The sequence below is a fragment of the Nelumbo lutea genome, chromosome 4, assembly GCF_056320005.1.
Source record: "Nelumbo lutea isolate HS-2025 chromosome 4, American lotus-T2T, whole genome shotgun sequence".
NCBI classification, from domain to species: domain Eukaryota; kingdom Viridiplantae; phylum Streptophyta; class Magnoliopsida; order Proteales; family Nelumbonaceae; genus Nelumbo; species Nelumbo lutea.
In genome coordinates, this window is record NC_142687.1 from 27216816 (window position 1) to 27235695 (window position 18880).

At 37.3% G+C, this 18880-nt stretch overlaps 1 protein-coding gene across 1 annotated transcript; it reads right to left on the reverse strand.

Moving 5' to 3' along the window:
- Window positions 1-14171: 14171 nt before the first annotated feature.
- Window positions 14172-15690, reverse strand: LOC148854775 (cell number regulator 2-like). The gene is made up of 4 exons (XM_088982596.1): window positions 15585-15690; window positions 15378-15449; window positions 14440-14649; window positions 14172-14308 (listed from the first exon to the last, which is right to left on the reverse strand). Exons 1-4 carry the CDS (start codon window positions 15688-15690, stop codon window positions 14220-14222), a joined length of 477 nt encoding a protein of 158 aa, XP_088838722.1. The 3' UTR covers window positions 14172-14219.
- Between the last annotated feature and the right edge of the window lie 3190 nt (window positions 15691-18880).

Consider the following 18880-nt stretch of genomic DNA (forward strand, 5'->3'; position numbering starts at 1 on the left):
GAGTTATAATTGTAAATAAACATACTACACATTAGGGGTGAGCAAATAGGTAGGTTCTACTTAGAACCAAATGAAATTGACCTCGAACTGGCCTTAAACCAATCTTACCCAATGTGTTATAGGGTAGGTATAATTCCAAATTCTTGGAACTGACCCCATCCAGGTTGGTTCCAGGGTTTGAGGGTTTATTCTACCCGAACTGACCCGATGAACCGGCCATAGTTGGCCTTGGTGGAATTGACATTAAAACCAAAATTGCCTTGAAATAAACCCCCAAATATTTTTAAAGATGTGAAGATTTGAACTCAAGCAGTAATGGTTACAAAAGCCACGATCTCAATTGACCATCAAGTTACTTAAGTGATTTGATCATTTGTTTTCATTTTAATATTTGTATTGTATAATAAATAATGTAAAGGGTAATAATACTTACAAAATTTAAATTATAATGACAAATTTTCAACCATATATTAATATATTATGATAATCTACATTTTAAATTACTCAGTTTAATCAATAAAGATAATATAAGTTTTAAACTATATATTATCATTATTGAAAATCAAGTATTTGAAAGACATGTTTCATTTTTTTTCTTGAAGGAGAGAGTAAAGAAAGAACAGGTTCCACAGGTAAACCCTAGAACCGACCCTAAAACTGCCAAGACCAGAATTGACCTTGGAACTAACCTTCATAGTGTAGGTTCCAGTTCCAAAAACCTAGAACCTTACCGAACCGACCCATGCTCACCCCTACTATACATGACACAATATGTGTGGGTTCAGGCTGGATTTTGTCATCCCTTATCACGGATATATGGATTTTCTACAGGTTCTCTAAGAATGTTTTCTGGATTACTAGTTAAAAATGAAAATCAGTCTCATTTATGCCCTAATTAATGGAATTTAAGGTTATATTTAGTTGTAGTGCAAACCTGAATCAGATACAAATTTTGCGTCTGGTTTAGTTCTACATCTGTTTATTTGCATGCAATAATGATTTGTACTCCTTCCTTGTGCAAAATTTCTACTATATTGAAAGTACAAATTTTGTAGTACAAAAATTTATGCAAAGTAAACCAGAACTAAACCAGAATATACACTCAATCTATTTGAGGCAAAAGTAAACCAGAACTAAACCAGAATTTATCTTTCCATATAGAGTGGGGGACTTCTCACAAACAAATAAGACAGCTGAGTTTGAGGCAAAAGTAAACCAGAACTAAACCAGAATATACACTCAATCTATTTGAGGCAAAAGTAAACCAGAACTAAACCAGAATTTATCTTTCCATATAGAGTGGGGGACTTCTCACAAACAAATAAGACAGCTGAATTTGAGGCAAAAGTAAACCAGAATATACAGTCAATCTATTTGCATTTTCATGTATTTACACCAATGCAATTTAAATTTCACTGCAAACAAACAAAGCTTTTAATGAATAATTCCAATTTCAAAATCTCAAAAGATAAAGTTGCATGCTTTGGCTATAGTTGGTTTGAAGGAAAAGTAGGGAAAGGTAGGAAAACCTATACAAACTTTGATTATGCAATCAATACACCAAAAATCCTATAGTTGAAGAGGTTTAAGATTTATGATTATAATATATCATTGTGCTTTGCAATCACTGTTTAAATGATTGCAGCTCTGAGCCTCTAACTCTTGAATAGACCTGTTCATGGGCTGGGCTTTGTATATGTATCAACAAAATACATTTAGGCTCGACCCCGAGCCCGAGCCCGACTCTCATATAAAGCCCGAAGCCTGGGCCCAAGACCGATCCCAACCGGAAATTTGAAAATAGATTTTTTTTCTTTTTTATTCAATAACAAGTGTTTTATTTATATTAAAAACCTTTGAAACTCAAAAATAATAAACATTTCAGTATTACTTGGAAGAATAGAGAAGAAGAACAAAGAAAAAATATTGAATATATATTTTTATTAAATAAAATATATTTTATTATTTAATATATAGTATCAAATCGGACTTGGACTTGGGCTGAGCTTTTCTGAGAAAGCCCGAGCCCGAGCCCATGGGCCTTAAATTGTGATCAAGCCCGATTTAATAATGGGCTGGGCTGGGCCAACCCGTCGGGCCACCCGGCCCATGAACATGTCTACTCTTGAATCCACATCTGCACTTCACGCAATGCCCCAAAACGCCCCATAGCCAATCCCATCCGTGTATTGAAAACATCTTCCAATGACAAATACGGGAGATGTTTCCAATGCATGCTGAGAATTGGGGATCACATCTTTTTACTTCCTATGTTATTCTTGCAAATAAATAAAACTTTGTCAAATATGAAGGAAAAGTCAACCAGAATTTACACTAAACCTATTTTAGTATTACTATGCATTTACATCAAATAAAATTTGTGTTGCAACCAAATGGAGTCAGAGAAAATTCCCATCAAATAAAATTTGGTTCCCGAGCTTTAAAACATGACAATATAATACCTGAACTTTCAAAAGATGTCAATTTAGTACTTGTCGTTAACTAGCCACCAAGTGACATTTGAAAATATAAAAATACCCTTGGAGTGTCATATAATTCTCCTTATCAACCATCCAAACATTGGCAAAAAATGAACAGTCCCAAATTCTTATCTCATCCATTTCAGAAAGTTGGGGTCATGTCTCAATGGTCATTCAATCTATAGTGACCCCAACTTTCTTCAATAGAAAGAGGAAAGGATTTGATACTGTTCATTTTTTATCAGCATTTGGATAATTGATAAAAAAATAGATAATACTCAAAGCGCATTTGTGCATTTTCAAATGTCAAATAATACTCAAAGCGCATTTGTGTATTTTCAAATGCCACTTAATGGCCAATTATCTACTAGTTAATGATATGTACTAAATTAGTACATTTTTAATGTTAAGGTTCTAAACTGTTGCGTTTTAAGGTTTGAGAGCCAAAGTGGCACTAGGCGCAAAGTTCAGTTCTATCCATGGATTGGAACTCGAATATTCACATTTCTCGTCATCAGTGTCAGCGGTCAAGCCAGTGATCGAGGTGTTCAATCGTGTTCCAAGTTAACTCCGAATGGAAAACTGGCTCCTTCACTGTAGAACAAGGGCGAATCTAGAAGTTTTAAACCTGTGACCAGAAGACATATGCTTTATAACACCGAAGGGTCAGATCTCCTTTAACTTCCTAATTAGTAGGGTTTGAACCAGTGTAAAGATACCAGAACTTGGTATTGTGATCATGATTGTTAGGGATATCATTGCCCCTAGACACGTGAAGACCTCCACCATCTCTGAAGATAGAGTTCGTGATAAGGGACACCAACAAATTGACAAGTCTTGCCCTGTTACGTGTACACTAATGAAACTAATTGTACAGATGTCTATATATAATACAATACGACTCCACTGTTAATCAGTTGAGTGTGGAGTTACCTTCTTTTAATCTCTGCTGTGTTCTTCTCTATTTCAACTTCAAGTTCGTTCAAGTTCTTTCATGGTATTAAAGCTTATGGCTTCTGGTTGAACTATGTCATCCTCCTTTGTTGGTCTCAGTGTTAATGCCCGTTTAACATCAATCAACTTGTTTCTGTTAAGTTGGATCGGAATAATTACATATTGTGGCGTTCTCAGATGACTGCTGGAATGCGTGGTGCCAAGTTATTTGGTTATGTAACGGAAAACTTCCCTTGCCCAGCTAAGTATGCATTGAATTATGACTGTGAAGAGCAGATTGTCAATCCAGAATACTTAGAGTGGGAGCAACAGGATCAATTGATCCTCGACTGGCTTTTGGCATCTCTCACTGAAGGATACTTGCCCAAGTAGTAGGAGCAACCAGTTCAAAGGAGTGCTGGGATTCATTAGTTCGTATCCTTTCCTCCAAGTCTAGTGCAAGAGTTCTACAACTCAAGTATGAATTATAACACATACAAAAGGGATCGATGACTATGCTTGAATATCTCTTGAAGGTGAGGAATATATCTGATGCACTTGTAGCAGCTGACAACCCATGTCTGAAATGGATCTGGTTCTTATTGTTTTGAGAGGTCTTGGACATGATTATGACACCCTAACCACTACAATCACAGTACGTTCAATTTCCTGCAAAACCAAAGAATTCTGCTGCCATGACTGCTTCATCTTCATCTCAACTTAGAGATTCTAGCTGGTATCCATATTCTGGTGCTACCAACCATCTCACAGCCAACCTATAAAACTTAAGGCTTCATTCTGAATACAAAGGGCCAGATCAGATAGTGGTGGGCAATGGCACTGGTCTGAACATTCTTCACACTGGGTCTTCTACTATTTCATCTAGTAATCGTCCACTATTACCAAAAACTTGTTATCTGTTCATCGATTCACTGCTGATGATGTCTTCTTCGAATTTCATCCTCATGTGTGTTATGTAAAGGATCGCTCCTCGGGGAAGACACTGCTGGAGGGACCGAGTATGAATGGGCTCTATCAACTTGATTTATCATCTCCTATTTGGAAGATTGCTTGTGTAGGTGAACGCACGACCATTGACCATTGGCATGATCACCTTGGACATCCTTCAATAGAGGTCTTGCAACGAGTGTTAGCAGATTATCAATTACCTCTTTCTTCTCATCATAAACCTGCCTTCTGTACACCATGTCAGCAAGGCAAGGGACATCGTCTTCCATTTGTTCCTAGTGATTCAGTTGTTAATGCTCCATTAGACATTATTTGTTTTGATTTGTGGGGTCTCTCCCCAGTTAGCTCTGTTAATGGTTATCGGTTTTACATTATTTTTGTGGATGGTTTTACTCGTTTTACATGGATATATCCATTGTTTCGCAAATCTGATGCGCTTGCAGTGTTTCCTCAGTTCAAATCTATGGTTGAAAATTTACTTGAACGTAAAATCAAAATTCTCCAGATAGATGGGGGCATTGAATTTGTCCAGTTTAATGGTGTTCTTACTAGCCATGGCATCTTACATCGGGTTTCATGCCCATATACTCAACAACAAAACGGCTCTGTCGAGAGACGCCATCGTCACATTGTGGAGACAGGATTAGCCTTGCATGCTCGTTTCTCTGTTTCTATTCATTATTGGTATGATGCTTTTGTTAGGTTTTAATCTCTATTATGTGGGCTTCCATATTCAATGAAACAATTGCATTGATGGCCTATTCTATAAGTGGGCTTAATTAAGTGATTCATTTATGTAAAGCCCATAGACTTTAAAAAGTGGGTATGGGGTTTAATGTGTGGATACCATATTTTGACTCATATAGGCTTAATGGGATCCTATTAGGTCAAAATATAAAGACTCCTAGGTTATGGTTCCCAATATGTTAAATCGTTTAGTTGCCCTCTATTCTCTCCCCATCAGAGATAGAGAGTTGAGAAAACCTCAAGCAAAGGAAGGATTTAACTGAGGAAAACCACACCTGCCGACTCAAGCACTTGTTCATTATTCATTCTGCAAAGGTTTGACTGCTACGATGGATATAGGTATTTATATCAGAATTTCCTTGATAACTATAGCATGATGGACCTTGGGTGTTTCAAAGTCTCTTGATCTTTGTATGTTCATTGTATTAGTCGAGTACTACAAGTGGTATCATAGCCTAAATCATGTTGGGTTATTATGATTTTTTTTTCTGTCAATTTATGTTTGGGACTGTATCTGGCACTACATAGCCGTTTGGCATTGCACATAGCCGAATGGCTATGTAACTTGTTTGAGGCTTCACAATCGTTTGGCTGTGTGCATGCCGAACAACCATGAAGCAAGGTTGTTTTGACAAAAAAAAAATAAAAAAAATGCATTGTAGCAACTCAATGCGTTTCTAGAATCATAAAAAAAAATTCTGGTTGTGATATGTATATACGTATGTGATTTACGTGCATCAGATCTGTATACTAGTAACATTGAGTTCTTTTTTTTTTGTTTGTTTTGTCATGTATGCAATACTAAGGATTTTACTTACATTGGTTGCATACAATATTTTCAAATTAAGTTGGTTGAAATAACATGTTACCAGAGTAGCCTCTGTTGTGTAAAATTAGTTTGATTTGAAATGTTAGGATTTTGTGTATTCATTGTTTATGCAGACATTGATCGGCCCAAAGTAAGGTTGATGTTTGGCCAGACAGTGAACACACATGCGATGATAAATATTGATATTATAAAGTTGTTATTCATGTGAATAACAGTCGGTCCAAAGAAAGGCTATTGTTTGATAGGATTTATTATCAATGTTTGATTGTTGCGTTGAGAGTACCATTTACAATTGATATTTCTGTGCAAACACTAAATGTCAAGTTGTGCTAGGTATCTTATTTTGTAATTTGTATTATTGACTATATGTTGTTTTTGTTCTCTATTCAGTTTCAACAACTGCAAATAATGTTTCTGCTCAAATCAATGCCATTCCTATGCTAAATGGTACAAGCTTTAAGTTTGGAAAGAGAATGTGGAAATCGTTCTCGGCTGCATGGATTTAGACCTTGCATAAGGACGGAGCGACCCGTTTCGAATGAGGATAATTTGAATGAGGCCAAAGTTGAAAAATGGGATCGCTCTAATCGCATGAGTCTAATGATTATGAAATGTTCCATACTGGAAGCGTTTTGGGGGCTCTATTTCTAAGAGCAATAATGCTAAGGAATCTCTTGTGGTAATACAACAATATCTTGCCAAAAATGAGAAAGCGGAAACTAGCAACCTTTTGGCTATTTTGATTTCTATGAGGTACAAGGGAAAGGGAAACATAAGGGAGTACATACTGGAGATGTCGAACCTTGTCGGAAAACTAAAGGCACTAAAGTTAGAGATAAATGATGATTTACTCGTGCATTTAGCTCTCATTTCTCTTCCTACACAATTCAGTCAATTTAAGGTGAGTTATAATACTTAGAAGGATAAATGGACTCTTAATGAGCTCATTTCTCAATGTGTGCAAGAAGAAGAAAGGATCTGGAGGAAAAATACTGAAAGTGCTCACTTAGGTGATGAATTCACCTGTTTTTTTCTACAAGAAGGCAGGTCACATGAAGAAAGAGTGTTCCAAATATGCCGCTTGGCGTGTAAAGAAGGGTAAGTCTCTCACTTTAGTTTGTTCTGAGGCTAATTTAGCTTCTGTACCTATAAACACTTGGTGGATAGATTCTGGTGTTACTACTCACATAAGTATGTCTATGCAGGGTTGCCTCTGGAGCCGACTGCCAATTGGTGCTGAAAGATTCATCTATGTGGGCAATGGCAATAAAGTTCCTGTGGAAGCTGTAGGACATTTTAGATTATTTTTAAAAATTGGTTGTTATTTGAATTTAGTTGAGACTTTTATAGCTCCGTCATTTAAACAAAAATTAATTTCTATTTCCTATTTGGACAAATGTGGATACTTTTGTGGTTTTGGAAATAATAAAGTTAGTATTTCCCTAAATTCAGATGTTATTGGTACCGATATTTTAATTGGTCGTATTTATATGCTAGAAACCATTGCTTCCCATAATGAAATCCTGCATGCAAGTTCTAAAGGTACAAAGCGTAAATTAGCTGAGAATTCTGCTTCCTTATGGTATAAGCATTTAGGTCACATCTCTAAATAGAGAATTCAGAGGCATGTGTCGGACGAGGTTCTTGATTCCCTTGATTTAACAGATTTCCAAGTCTGTATTGAGTGCATTAAGGAAAAATTAATGAACATAAAAAAAACAAGTGCCAACAGATATACAGAAGTCTTAGAACTAATACATACAGATATCTGTGGGCCATTCCCTACACTAGCATGGAATGGTCAATAGTACTGCATTATGTTCATAGACGACCAGTCAAGATATGGGTACCTATATTTAATAAGTGATAAGTCTCAATCCCTAGATGTTTTCAAGTCTTATAAAGTTGAAGTCAAACTTCAACTTGGTAAGAAAATTAAAACCATCAAATCTGACCGTGGTGGAGAATACTATGGCAGATATGATGGATTAGGAGAACAACGTCCAAGACCCTTTGCTAATTTCCTAAAGGAATGTGGTATCGTCCCATAGTACACTATGCCGGGCAAACCCAACATGAATGGTGTTGCTGAAAGACGAAACCAGACGCTTAAGGATGGTTAGTCATTCTTCTTTACCTGAATCACTTTGGGGAGAAGCATTAAAAACTGTAGTGTATATCCTTAACAGAGTACCCAACAAAGTAGTAACTAAAACCCCATATGAATTGTGGACTAGAAAAAGGCCCAATATAAGACACTTACACATTTGGGGATGTCTAGCTGAAACAAAGCCTTATGGGCCTAACGAAAGGAAATTGGACTCTAAGACAGTTAGTTGCTACTTTGTTGGATACACAGAACGCTCTCGATGATTTATGTTTTATGATCCCATTACCCGGTCCTTCTTTGAGACGGGAAATGCAAGATTTCTTGAGGATGTAGAGTTTAGAGGGGAAGAATTAAGGAACGTCTCTTTTGACGAAACAATTGTCTTGGAAGAAGAGAATTTCATTTCTCTTCCTGATATTATTATTGACGGTGATCAGACAATAATTTCTAACATTGTTTAAGAAGCAATTCCGGTTCAAGACAACAATGAAGTTCCTTCTATAGAGGAAACTCAACAGCCTCAAGAAGTGCCATTGAGGAGATCCAACAAACAAAGGAGAAGTGCAATTCCAATCGACATTTGCGAAGCTCTTCAAAGTTATAATTCTCAATGTTGGATCAATGCCATGCAATAAGAGATGAAATCCATGAAAGACAATGACGTTTGGGATCTTGTCGAGTTGCCTGAAGGTTCGAAACCCATTGGTTGCAAATGGATATTTAAAGCCAAAAGGGATTCAAAAGACAATGTCGAAAGATATAAGGCTCGTCTAATTGCCAAAGGATTCACTCAAAAGAAAGGCATTGACTATAAAGAGACATTTTCTCCGGTTTCTTCAAAGGACTCCTTTAGGACAATAATGACACTTGTAGCTCATTTTGATTTAGAGCTACATCAGATGGATGTAAAGACAATGTTTCTCAATGCAAACATTGATGAAACGATTTATATGGTTCAGTCAAAAAATTTTGAATCCAAAGATTCAAAGTCTTTGGTCTGTAAATTAAAGAAATCCATCTATGGTTTCAAATAGGCTTCTCGTTAATGGTATCACAAATTTCATCAAGTGATTACCTCATATGGTTTTGAGGTAAATGTGGTTGATGATTGTGTATACCACAAGTTCAATGGGAAGAAGTTTATCTTCCTGGTGCTATATGTTGATGACATACTGCTGGCGAATAATGATATAGGCTTATTGCACGAAACCAAGAAATTTCTCATTAAGAATTTTGAGATGAAAGATCTTGGGGATGCCTCTTTTGTGCTAGGCATACAAATACTGCGAGATCGCTAGCGAGTAATGATATAGGCTTATTGCACGAAACCAAGAAATTTTTCACTAAGAATTTTGAGATGAAAGATCTTGGGGATGCTTCTTTTGTGCTAGGCATACAAATACTACGAGATCGCTATCGAGGTATTCTTGGATTGTCACAAAAGAGCTATATCGAAAAGGTGCTAAGCAGATTCGACATGAAAGGTTGTTCATCGAGGATACACCTGTGGCTAAAGGAGACAAGTTCAGTCTCAATCAGTGCCCCAAAACAAACCTTGAAATAAAGGAGATGCAAAAGGTTCCCTATGCCTTAGCAATAGGAAGTCTGATGTATGCTCAAGTTTGTACCCGTTCCGATATAACATTTATAGTGGGACTGTTGGGCAGATATTTAAGTAACCCAGGACCGGATCATTGGAAAGCAGTCAAACGGGTCATGCGGTATTTGTAGAGAACAAAGGACTTCATGTTGATCTATAGAAAATCAGACAGTTTGGAGATTATTGGGTATTCTGATTCTGATTTTGCGGGATGCCAAGACAGTAAACAATCCACTTCGGGCTATGTTTTTATGTTGGCTAGAGAAGCTATATTTTGGAAAAATGCCAAACAGACACTCATAGCTTCTTTAACCATGGTTGCAGAGTTCATAGCATATTTTGAGGCATCTAATCATGGGATATGGCTACGTAATTTTGTCACTGGGCTACGTGTAGTTAATGGCATTGAAAGGCCATTAAAATTATTATGTGACAACAAGTCTGCAGTTTTGTATTCCAACAACAGTAGAAGCTCTATGAAGTCAAGACATATTGACATCAAGTTTCTGTTTGTTAAGGAGAGAATTCAGAGTGGTTAGATTTGTATAGAGCATATAGGGACAAAATCCATGATAGTGGATCCATTGACCAAGGGTATGCCACCTAAGGTCTTTCATGAGCACACTGCTCGTATGGGTATAGGCATATTTTGAGATACCTTGATTTAGTGAGACTTTTTTTTTTTTTACTTTTGGTTGTATTATGGATTAAGGCATGCTTTGCATGTCTACATTTATGCATAATAAAGTTTTATGATTCATTCATCATCTATATCTCTGAATATGTTTGTGAATTTTTGAATGATCTCTTTAAAGAATAAAGTAGAATCAGTTGGAAATATGCATGTTTTGAGATCACATTGCATGTAATTTCCATGCCACTCATCTATACTTGATCTAGGTCGTTGAATGTATTGATATGGTGAGCATGAAAGGTTTAGTCACGCTTGTATGTGACAAAAGCCGTCATAATCTCATATTGGTACAAGAAATGGACCAAATTGAAACTAAGGAGAGGTTTAAAGAAAATAGCATAAAAGGTGTACACATAAGGAATTTGTTCAATATAATTGTTTTAGATTTCATATGTAGCCGAAGTGAGAGATTGTTAGGTTTTAATCTCTATTATGTGGGCTTACATATTCAATGAAACAATTGCATTGATAGACTATTTTATAAGTGGGCTTAATTAAGTGATTCATTTATGAAAAGCCCATAGACTTTAATAAGTGGGTATGGGGTTTAATGGGTGGATACCATATTTTGACTCATATAGGCTTAATGGAATCCTATTAGGTCAAAATATAAAGACTCTTAGGTTATGGTTCCCAATATGTTAAATCATTTAGCCGCCCTCTATTCTCTCCCCATTAGAGAGCTGAGAAAACCTCAAGCAAAGGAAGGATTTAATTGAGGAAAACCTCACCTGCCGACTCAAGCACTCATTCATCATTCATTCCGCAAATTCAACTGCTACGATGGATACAAGTATTTATATCAGAACTTTCTTGATAACTATAGCATGTTGAATCTTGGGTGTTTCAAAGTCTCTTGATCTTTGTATGTTCATTGTATTAGTCGAGTACTACAGCTTTCCATACAGCAGTGCACCTAGTCAATCACTTTCCTTCTATGGTGCTTGGTTACGTGAGCCCCTTTGAAAAATTGTTTGCCAAGAAGCCCAACTACAATTTGCTACGTAACTTTGGGTGCCAATGTTTTCCCTTACTCCGGCCTACAACAAACATAAACTTGAATTTCGGTTCTGAAGTTGTGTTTTTCTTGGCTATCCGGATGGTTACAAGAGATAGAAATGCATTGATGTTGCCACAGGCCGCATATACAATTCCCGTGATGTGGTTTTTAATGAATATTGTTACCCGATATTCTCTATATTCATCTACTGCTGCTTTAACTGATTGTTCTTACTCACTTGGGCCACCCCCGGTGGTACCTAAGTATTGGTTACATACAAAGGCCCACTCTCAGCTCATTTCAACTAACATTTGGGGCGTTTGGTTTCTTCATCATCCTCACCTGAGCCAAATTCAGTCTCGCCTTCTCGTCAAGTTTGTTCAAGTTCTTTCAGTGATATTGGTCTTTGACACAACTCAAGGGGCCTCTAGCTAGTTCCAAGCAGTTGAGAAGCCAGAGGCTTAGCATGTGTTAATCGGGTAGAGAGGATTGATTCCAAACAGTCCTTTTATTGTCCTCTTCTCCAAAATTGGAATTGAATCTGCTTCCTAGAACAGGATAGCAGAATATTTATTTGAAATCTGATTATGCGACGGACTTGGGACCTCAAAGGTTGATACGGTTCAAAGCTATTGGGCGTCCAATACCTGCTCTTTTACGTTATTGGCTGTATGAATGGACGTGAGGACGACATTTATTTGCATTCCTGTAATGGTTCTTTTTTAATTAGGCTGCGTTTGATAGAGGTGTAAATGAGAATCGGGGTAAATTTTACATCCCAATTCGATTTTACAAGCATTTAGAAGCGGTGTTAATATACCTCGTCAATCAGTGTCCAACGGTTACCTCTCGTCTCTTCCCCAACGGCTGCATGTCTTTGTTCGATCGAAGGAGAGAGTGAACCAGTACGACGGCGGCATCCCCCACCTCCGGCCGGATCCTTTTTCTGCTCCATCTCTGGCCTCTTTCTCTCTCCCTCTCTCTTTTCTTCTCCTTTTTCTATTCCTTCTTCTCCTACCTTCGACCTACCCTGTTCACTGTCTTCTCCAAAGACATTATTAGTGAGCGGTTAGCGGTAAAGGGTAAAAGTGTAAAACTCGACCTGTTCATCATCTTCCTCCGACGAGAACAGAGAGGCGGCGACAACCTCCCCTCCCCCGATCTCTTCTTCCTTTCCTATGGTATTTTTCCTTCATTCTCCCCTCCCTCTCTGCGCTTCTCTTCTCTCCCTCTATCTCTCTTCATATATCGTCTCCAGTCTCACGGTACCTCGGGTCTCTAACTTGTTGCAGTAGCGAGTTTGAATCCAACTAGTGTTAGCCAATATCATTTTCCCCTCATCTCCCCTCATCTCCCCTCATTCTCACCGTTTCTTTGTACTCCATTATCTACACCAGTTTCTTTGCCAGCCAACGGTAGCAGCCATTATTCAAAGTCATCTTCCTCTCTTCTTTGGGCAAAACTTACACCTAGAAGATCACCTGTTTCATCGATCTCCAGTTGCAACCCCTGGTCACCACTGCTGTTCGAGAACGAATGGTCCGAACGTACGAGAGCCTCTCCTGTTGCAACATCCGATGTCTAACTAGCATATAACTCAAATAACTTCTATTCTCCCTTGTGTCTCTCCTTTTTTCGTTTTCCTTTTACATTTATTTGAGTTGTTTACATTTTGTGTACTTCTTGGTCTGATACGCTGCTCACCGCCGTTTGCGGTGGTTATCAGATTTTCCTCGATCTACGGTGGTTGTTGTTGCTAGAAATTGAAACAGACGGTGCTCCGTTTCTTTGCCGGCCAGGATTGCCATCTCTGGGTTAGAAAGCAGTGGACTTTTACCTCCATGATCTATCAAACGCAAAGAGTATTAAATGGGACAAACATCCGGTTCCCATTTTACACTCTCATGAACCCATCGGTGTAATAACCCAGTGTAGATTTAGATTTACACCGAGTACATACTGGTTTCAACTGCAATATTCCAATATCAGCTTATGTGCAGAATTACAGAAAAACAGGAATGAGCAAATTTTGGTCAAAGAGCTGTTAAAATCATGATTTACAGAGCTGTTAAATGAAAGATCTTAACTGCAGAAAGACTGGGAGCTTTGTTTCAAGCATTCATATTTTTAGCCATTTTGGGCTTCCATCAGCCTTTTAGGTTATAGATTTTCCTGTTTTCCTGTCTTCCAAGTCTTCCAAGCTTTGAAAAATCTGAAAAACCATAAAAAAGACTTGCCAAACGCCTCCTTAGCTAATTAACATATGAAGTGTGAATTATGTTCAGTTTGTTGTCATATTTGATGGACCTCAAGATTGATGACTATAAATGTGCCTCGTCTCATTGATTATGAACTATTTCATTGTACGAAGTTGTTGATATTGGCAGAACCTTCTGGATTTTGTATCTCAACACCCAGTTCTGTTCGGGATATCTGATCAGATTAAAAGCAGTCCAAACCTTCCTCCTGGACCCAATTTTAAATTAGGAAAATGGATCCATTCTGGGACTCCATCAAATCTGTATGCTTGTTTTCTGGTTTGTTATTGATCATAGTATATCCATAGAATTATACGAATAGTTGCGGGTACGCTTTCCGTATGATCATATTTAGGCCACTTGGATCTGCATGGGTATCCCAAAAGCATACCCAGAACCTGGTTCACTTTTTATTTGGACAAATTACAAACCAAACTGATGAAGAACAATACAATGACAGCAAATTGAATAGATGCAAAGAACAGTAGATGAAAGCTAGCTTGGAGAAAGCCTAAAGAGGAAACGTAGTGAAACAAAATCTTCAAAAGCCAAATGAGCAGAGACGTCTTAGATATGTTCAATGAAACAACCGGAGAAGCCTAACGAGCCATGCCTGGAGCAACAATTGGGGCCATTACAATGCCTCCGCCACCGGTTCGGTTCCACTTCTCAGCATTGGCTTGCCAACCTTGTAATAACAAGAATCGTCATAAATAGGCATCACTGTTATCAGCGTGTGCAATCAAATTAAGCAAAATGAAGGAAATTGATTTCTAGGGTGAAACTGTTTAATTGCCAGAGATCAGTAGAAGTATATACCTATAGAAGGATCCACACCACGGTTCTTGAGCTCCCTGTACTCCTGACAAAGAGCACAGGAAAGGCAGCAACAATGAATGAGCAAGTCTCCACATGGAGCTTCCTGTAATGAATACAATCCCCTTAACTTGGATCGGTAGGAAAATGTATAGAGACATGAGCAGCCAATGTTTGCCAGGGCGTAGTAGATGAAGCCGGCAACCCCACAAGCTACAAGTATTGCAACATGGGAAGCAGTGTGAGAACTTGGAATGATTTCTTAATTCGTTTAAGTGAGATATAGGCTTGGGTTTTCTATAAAATCTTTTAGCAGCTGAGATATGTGAGCGATCAAAGAATCTTATACTTGGCAGCAATTTTGGGAATTCCTTCTCCACCCTCTATTCTTGGAAAAGGTTTCAGCCAGGGTTCTCTACATGGTTTTCTCTATCCTCATAATCTTGGATGCATGACAACAATGGCTGAAGTAGTTTACACGAAAGAAATATGGAAGTTACTTCAGTTTTGCATGGAAGCTAGAGAGAATCAAATGAAATTAGAGGATGATAAAATTTGCCCATAATAACGGAAAATTTATGATGCTGGAAAGGCAGTTGATTGGTTACAATTTTAAATTTTCCGGCATCATATATATGTTTTACAATTAAATTCACCGCTCTACCAATAAATCAATTATTATTATTTTCTGGTACAGAAACAAAAGATTCAGAGGGTGAAGCAATACTTCTGATTGTTTGTTGGCAACCTGACATTTCATATAAATAGAGCTGGGTTGTTTTATTGAGATAAGTTGCATGTCATTCATATGAAGGAATTAGAGAATAGATAGCTGTTATTATAGCTCTCAAGTCTCACCTCTCTCTTAAGATGGAACATCATTAAATTGTTATAACACGACCATATATTTAAAATTAAGGTAAGCGATTGAATATACTTACATGTGGTTCCTTTATCTATCACCTCTGCATTCTGCCCAAAGGTGACGCAGGGACAACAAAAGGTGATGCAGCCTTGAGAAGAGAGAGAGAAAGAGAGATCGAAGTCATTGTTTGATTTCTCAGTAAGGAATTAGCGATTACGCCAGCCCAGATTTGGTAAGAAAGAAAGAGCATATCAAAGAAAAGAATAGAGTCGAAGGATCTTACAGTTGCCTGGATCATCAAAACAATCGCAGAGGCCTGTTGTCCATTGACCAGCTGGGACGGCACAAGCAGGAGGATTTGGAACCGGGGCAGGATTATTGGGATACATTAATTGCGTTAAAATGAGCGAGAGAGAAGGAATGAAAAGCTAGAAATCAGTAGTGCAAGAGAGAGGGAGAGAACTTGCTTTCTGTCTCTTCTGAAACCAGCTTATGGGTGCTTGCTACTTAAATAGACAACAAGTTAATTGACGCTGTAAGGTCTAACTTGGGTGGCTGCAGCTTGTGATTGATAGGTTGTATTCTTGATCTCGATTCTTGTTTTTTAAGGAAAACTGGTGAATTATAACATGATCAACAAATTAAGTATTTATTATTTCCACCAGCGTTTACGCCAATTTCAAATTCCGAAGTCACCATGCAAGGCTGGATATATAAACGTGTTTGCATGGAATAATATTTGCTGCTGGGAAACTATTTAGAACAGACTATGCATACTTGGTCGTATGGTATTATCATACCAGACTACTTGAGTAAGTGTTTGTTCTCAAAGAATTTTTCTGTTTCATTAAAATCAACCAGACACCAACAGAGATATACGCTTGGGTTCACGTGGGCAACTGATTAATTAATTAATTAATTAAGATGGCCTCCCTGAAAATACATTGGTCGGGTGTGGTATTAACTACCAAAAGGAAATCCTTCGGTGGTGTGTCCCCTTGTATGTTTCATGTACAGAAGTATGCCTCAACCTACTGATTGGTGTACACAAGGATTTTTTTTTTGCCGTGTGGCAGAGGGTTATTGCGGCTCAAAACTTGCCACATCAGAAGAGGTTAAACTTGAAAAATAAGTAATACATGTAATAATATTTTAAGTTTCGCAGCTAAGTTTTCCTTGTCAGATTTCATGCATGTGAAGCGAACACAGTTTCGGCAAGCCTTGTTCTTTAAGGAACCGAGTAATTGAAAGTCGAAACCAAGCATGGAGGCAAGTTGAACATATATATTATATATATGGGGTAATGTATAAGGGATGTAAGTCATCTCTATGGAAGCAATGGAGGGTGTAATTTAATTTGGTAGAGGTCATGTACACAGAACGAGAATATAGTCAAACATATGACAATACTGTCACATATATACTGAATGGAAATGTAGGAGAAAATAGGTGATGCAAGAGGACACCAGTAATACTTGGAAATGTAGGAGAAAATAGGTGATGCAAGAGGACACAAGTAAAACTGTTTGTGTTTCTCCCTACAAATAACCATGCTTTTCAAAATGGGATTGGATTGGAAAAATCGGGAATTAGTCAGGTGATTAATTCCGTTTTATGTTATAACTGTTATTTTGTCAAAAACCGTCGATTTGGTAAAAAAATCGTTGATTTGGGCAGTTGAATCATTCGAACTGTTCAATAATTTCGGCCGTTTTTTTTTGTCAAAATAGGCCGTCTGTTTAGTTCGAACAGTCGGATCGTTCGACCTGAGAACCTTTCCCTGACGGATTCATTGTCTAGTTTGATTTTAAAAACCTTGCAAATAACAGTTTCTCCTTAATTTTTCTTGAATTAAAAAAAAAACAAGGTTGAAAATTTGACTCTGGTTACCATGTGATAGAAGGCTTTTGGCTTAAGATTTGCAAAAATTTGTACACACAGAGACCTATACATTTAATCATGTGATCCCTTTTTAGTTGGTGAAAAAAAAAAAAATTTAGAAACAGGACTCCTACATCTAATGAATGGCGATCCAATAAGCGTACTCGAGATACATATCCAAACATGTGATGCTCAACGAGAATTTCTTTATGGATATCATCATTCCACACTTCTATATGGAGCTTCAAAACCCAACATTAATTGGGTGTCATACTGTTACTGAGATGATCCCAGTTAGACGAATAAGCAAAATGGATTTTCGAAAAATTCCTAATAACTTGCCCTCTCAACTTTCTGTTTCTCTCTTGTTTTCAATCAAACCAGATAAATAAGGAAAAAAAAAACACAAAAACAAAAGAAAAGAAGAAAAAATGTCTGGATTCATAGAACACATCTCAATCTCAGTTTCATTCTTTAATTTATTTATCATTTGAGAAACAAGCAACTAATTGGGTAAGTGATCACCCTAAACCCAAAACAACCCCCCCCCCCCCCCCAATCCAAAAAAAAAAAAGAAAAACAAAACGGTACAAATATATTTAAATACTTTATTACATCACAATTTGACCTGTTTGAAATTGAACGGTTGATCCACTGATTGGAACACGAAGGCAAAAATTTTGGTGAATATTACTACAGTCAATAGGTTGGGTCTGGTCTAGGTCAGGGTAGACCCAGTTTTGCCTGCTGGTTTAACCAGTTATTAAACAATAAACTTACTTATTTGTTAAATTGACACATTTGATCATCATAGTATCATAACATTACAAGTATATATCAAGAGAAAAATATGTATTTTGCTAGTGAAAGAGAATTAAGTCAATCCGATTGAAAATTAATTGGAGCCCATGATTTACTTACGTCCATATATACACAGGGAGGGAGAGAGTATAGACCCAAAACCCTATGTAATTGTGTCTTTTGGGGTCTGCTCGAACCATTGATAGCTCCTGTGAAAATACCATAGTTTTTTTACCTACATAGAACATAGAACCATTTTGTCGTGTGGCAAAAGCTTGGTATAAAATGAATACACATTGTGATTTGTTTATATTAATAATTATATATTTGTAGTAAACATGCCAAGGTTACGAAACCTACATTCCCTTATACAGTGTACAGCAATTAATATACCAGCTTGGAAATATCGAAATTGCTTAAGCTAGTCAAAACGAAAAACTAATGAAGCAGTCTCCAACCAATATCATTGCAACAGCTTGGAATTGTGGTTATAAAGAAAGGGAATAAAAAAAGCTTGTTGTACAAGGCTGGAACATTTAAGGCAATAAAGTCAGTTCAGGCTGTCACTGGTTTAGTCATTTATTGAAGAATAGAAAGATAATGGAGTCAATTCCATTGAACATGGTGGATTGTATTCTTAAAACCGATTTGGGCCCAATGTATATACAAAAAATAATGAAGTCAATCCGATTGAAAACTAATTTGAGCCCATGATTTCTCAGGGTTTGCAATTTTCATTCCCTCATGTAAACACTTGGAACCATATATACTGACTCAGTTCCTATAAAATCAAAATCTACACAACATGAACCCTGCAAATTAAAGAAGATTAATTAAGATAAATTCCCTGTCTAAGAAGGAGCTGAGTGCCTCAAGATCTTCGAAATTAAAGGTCAC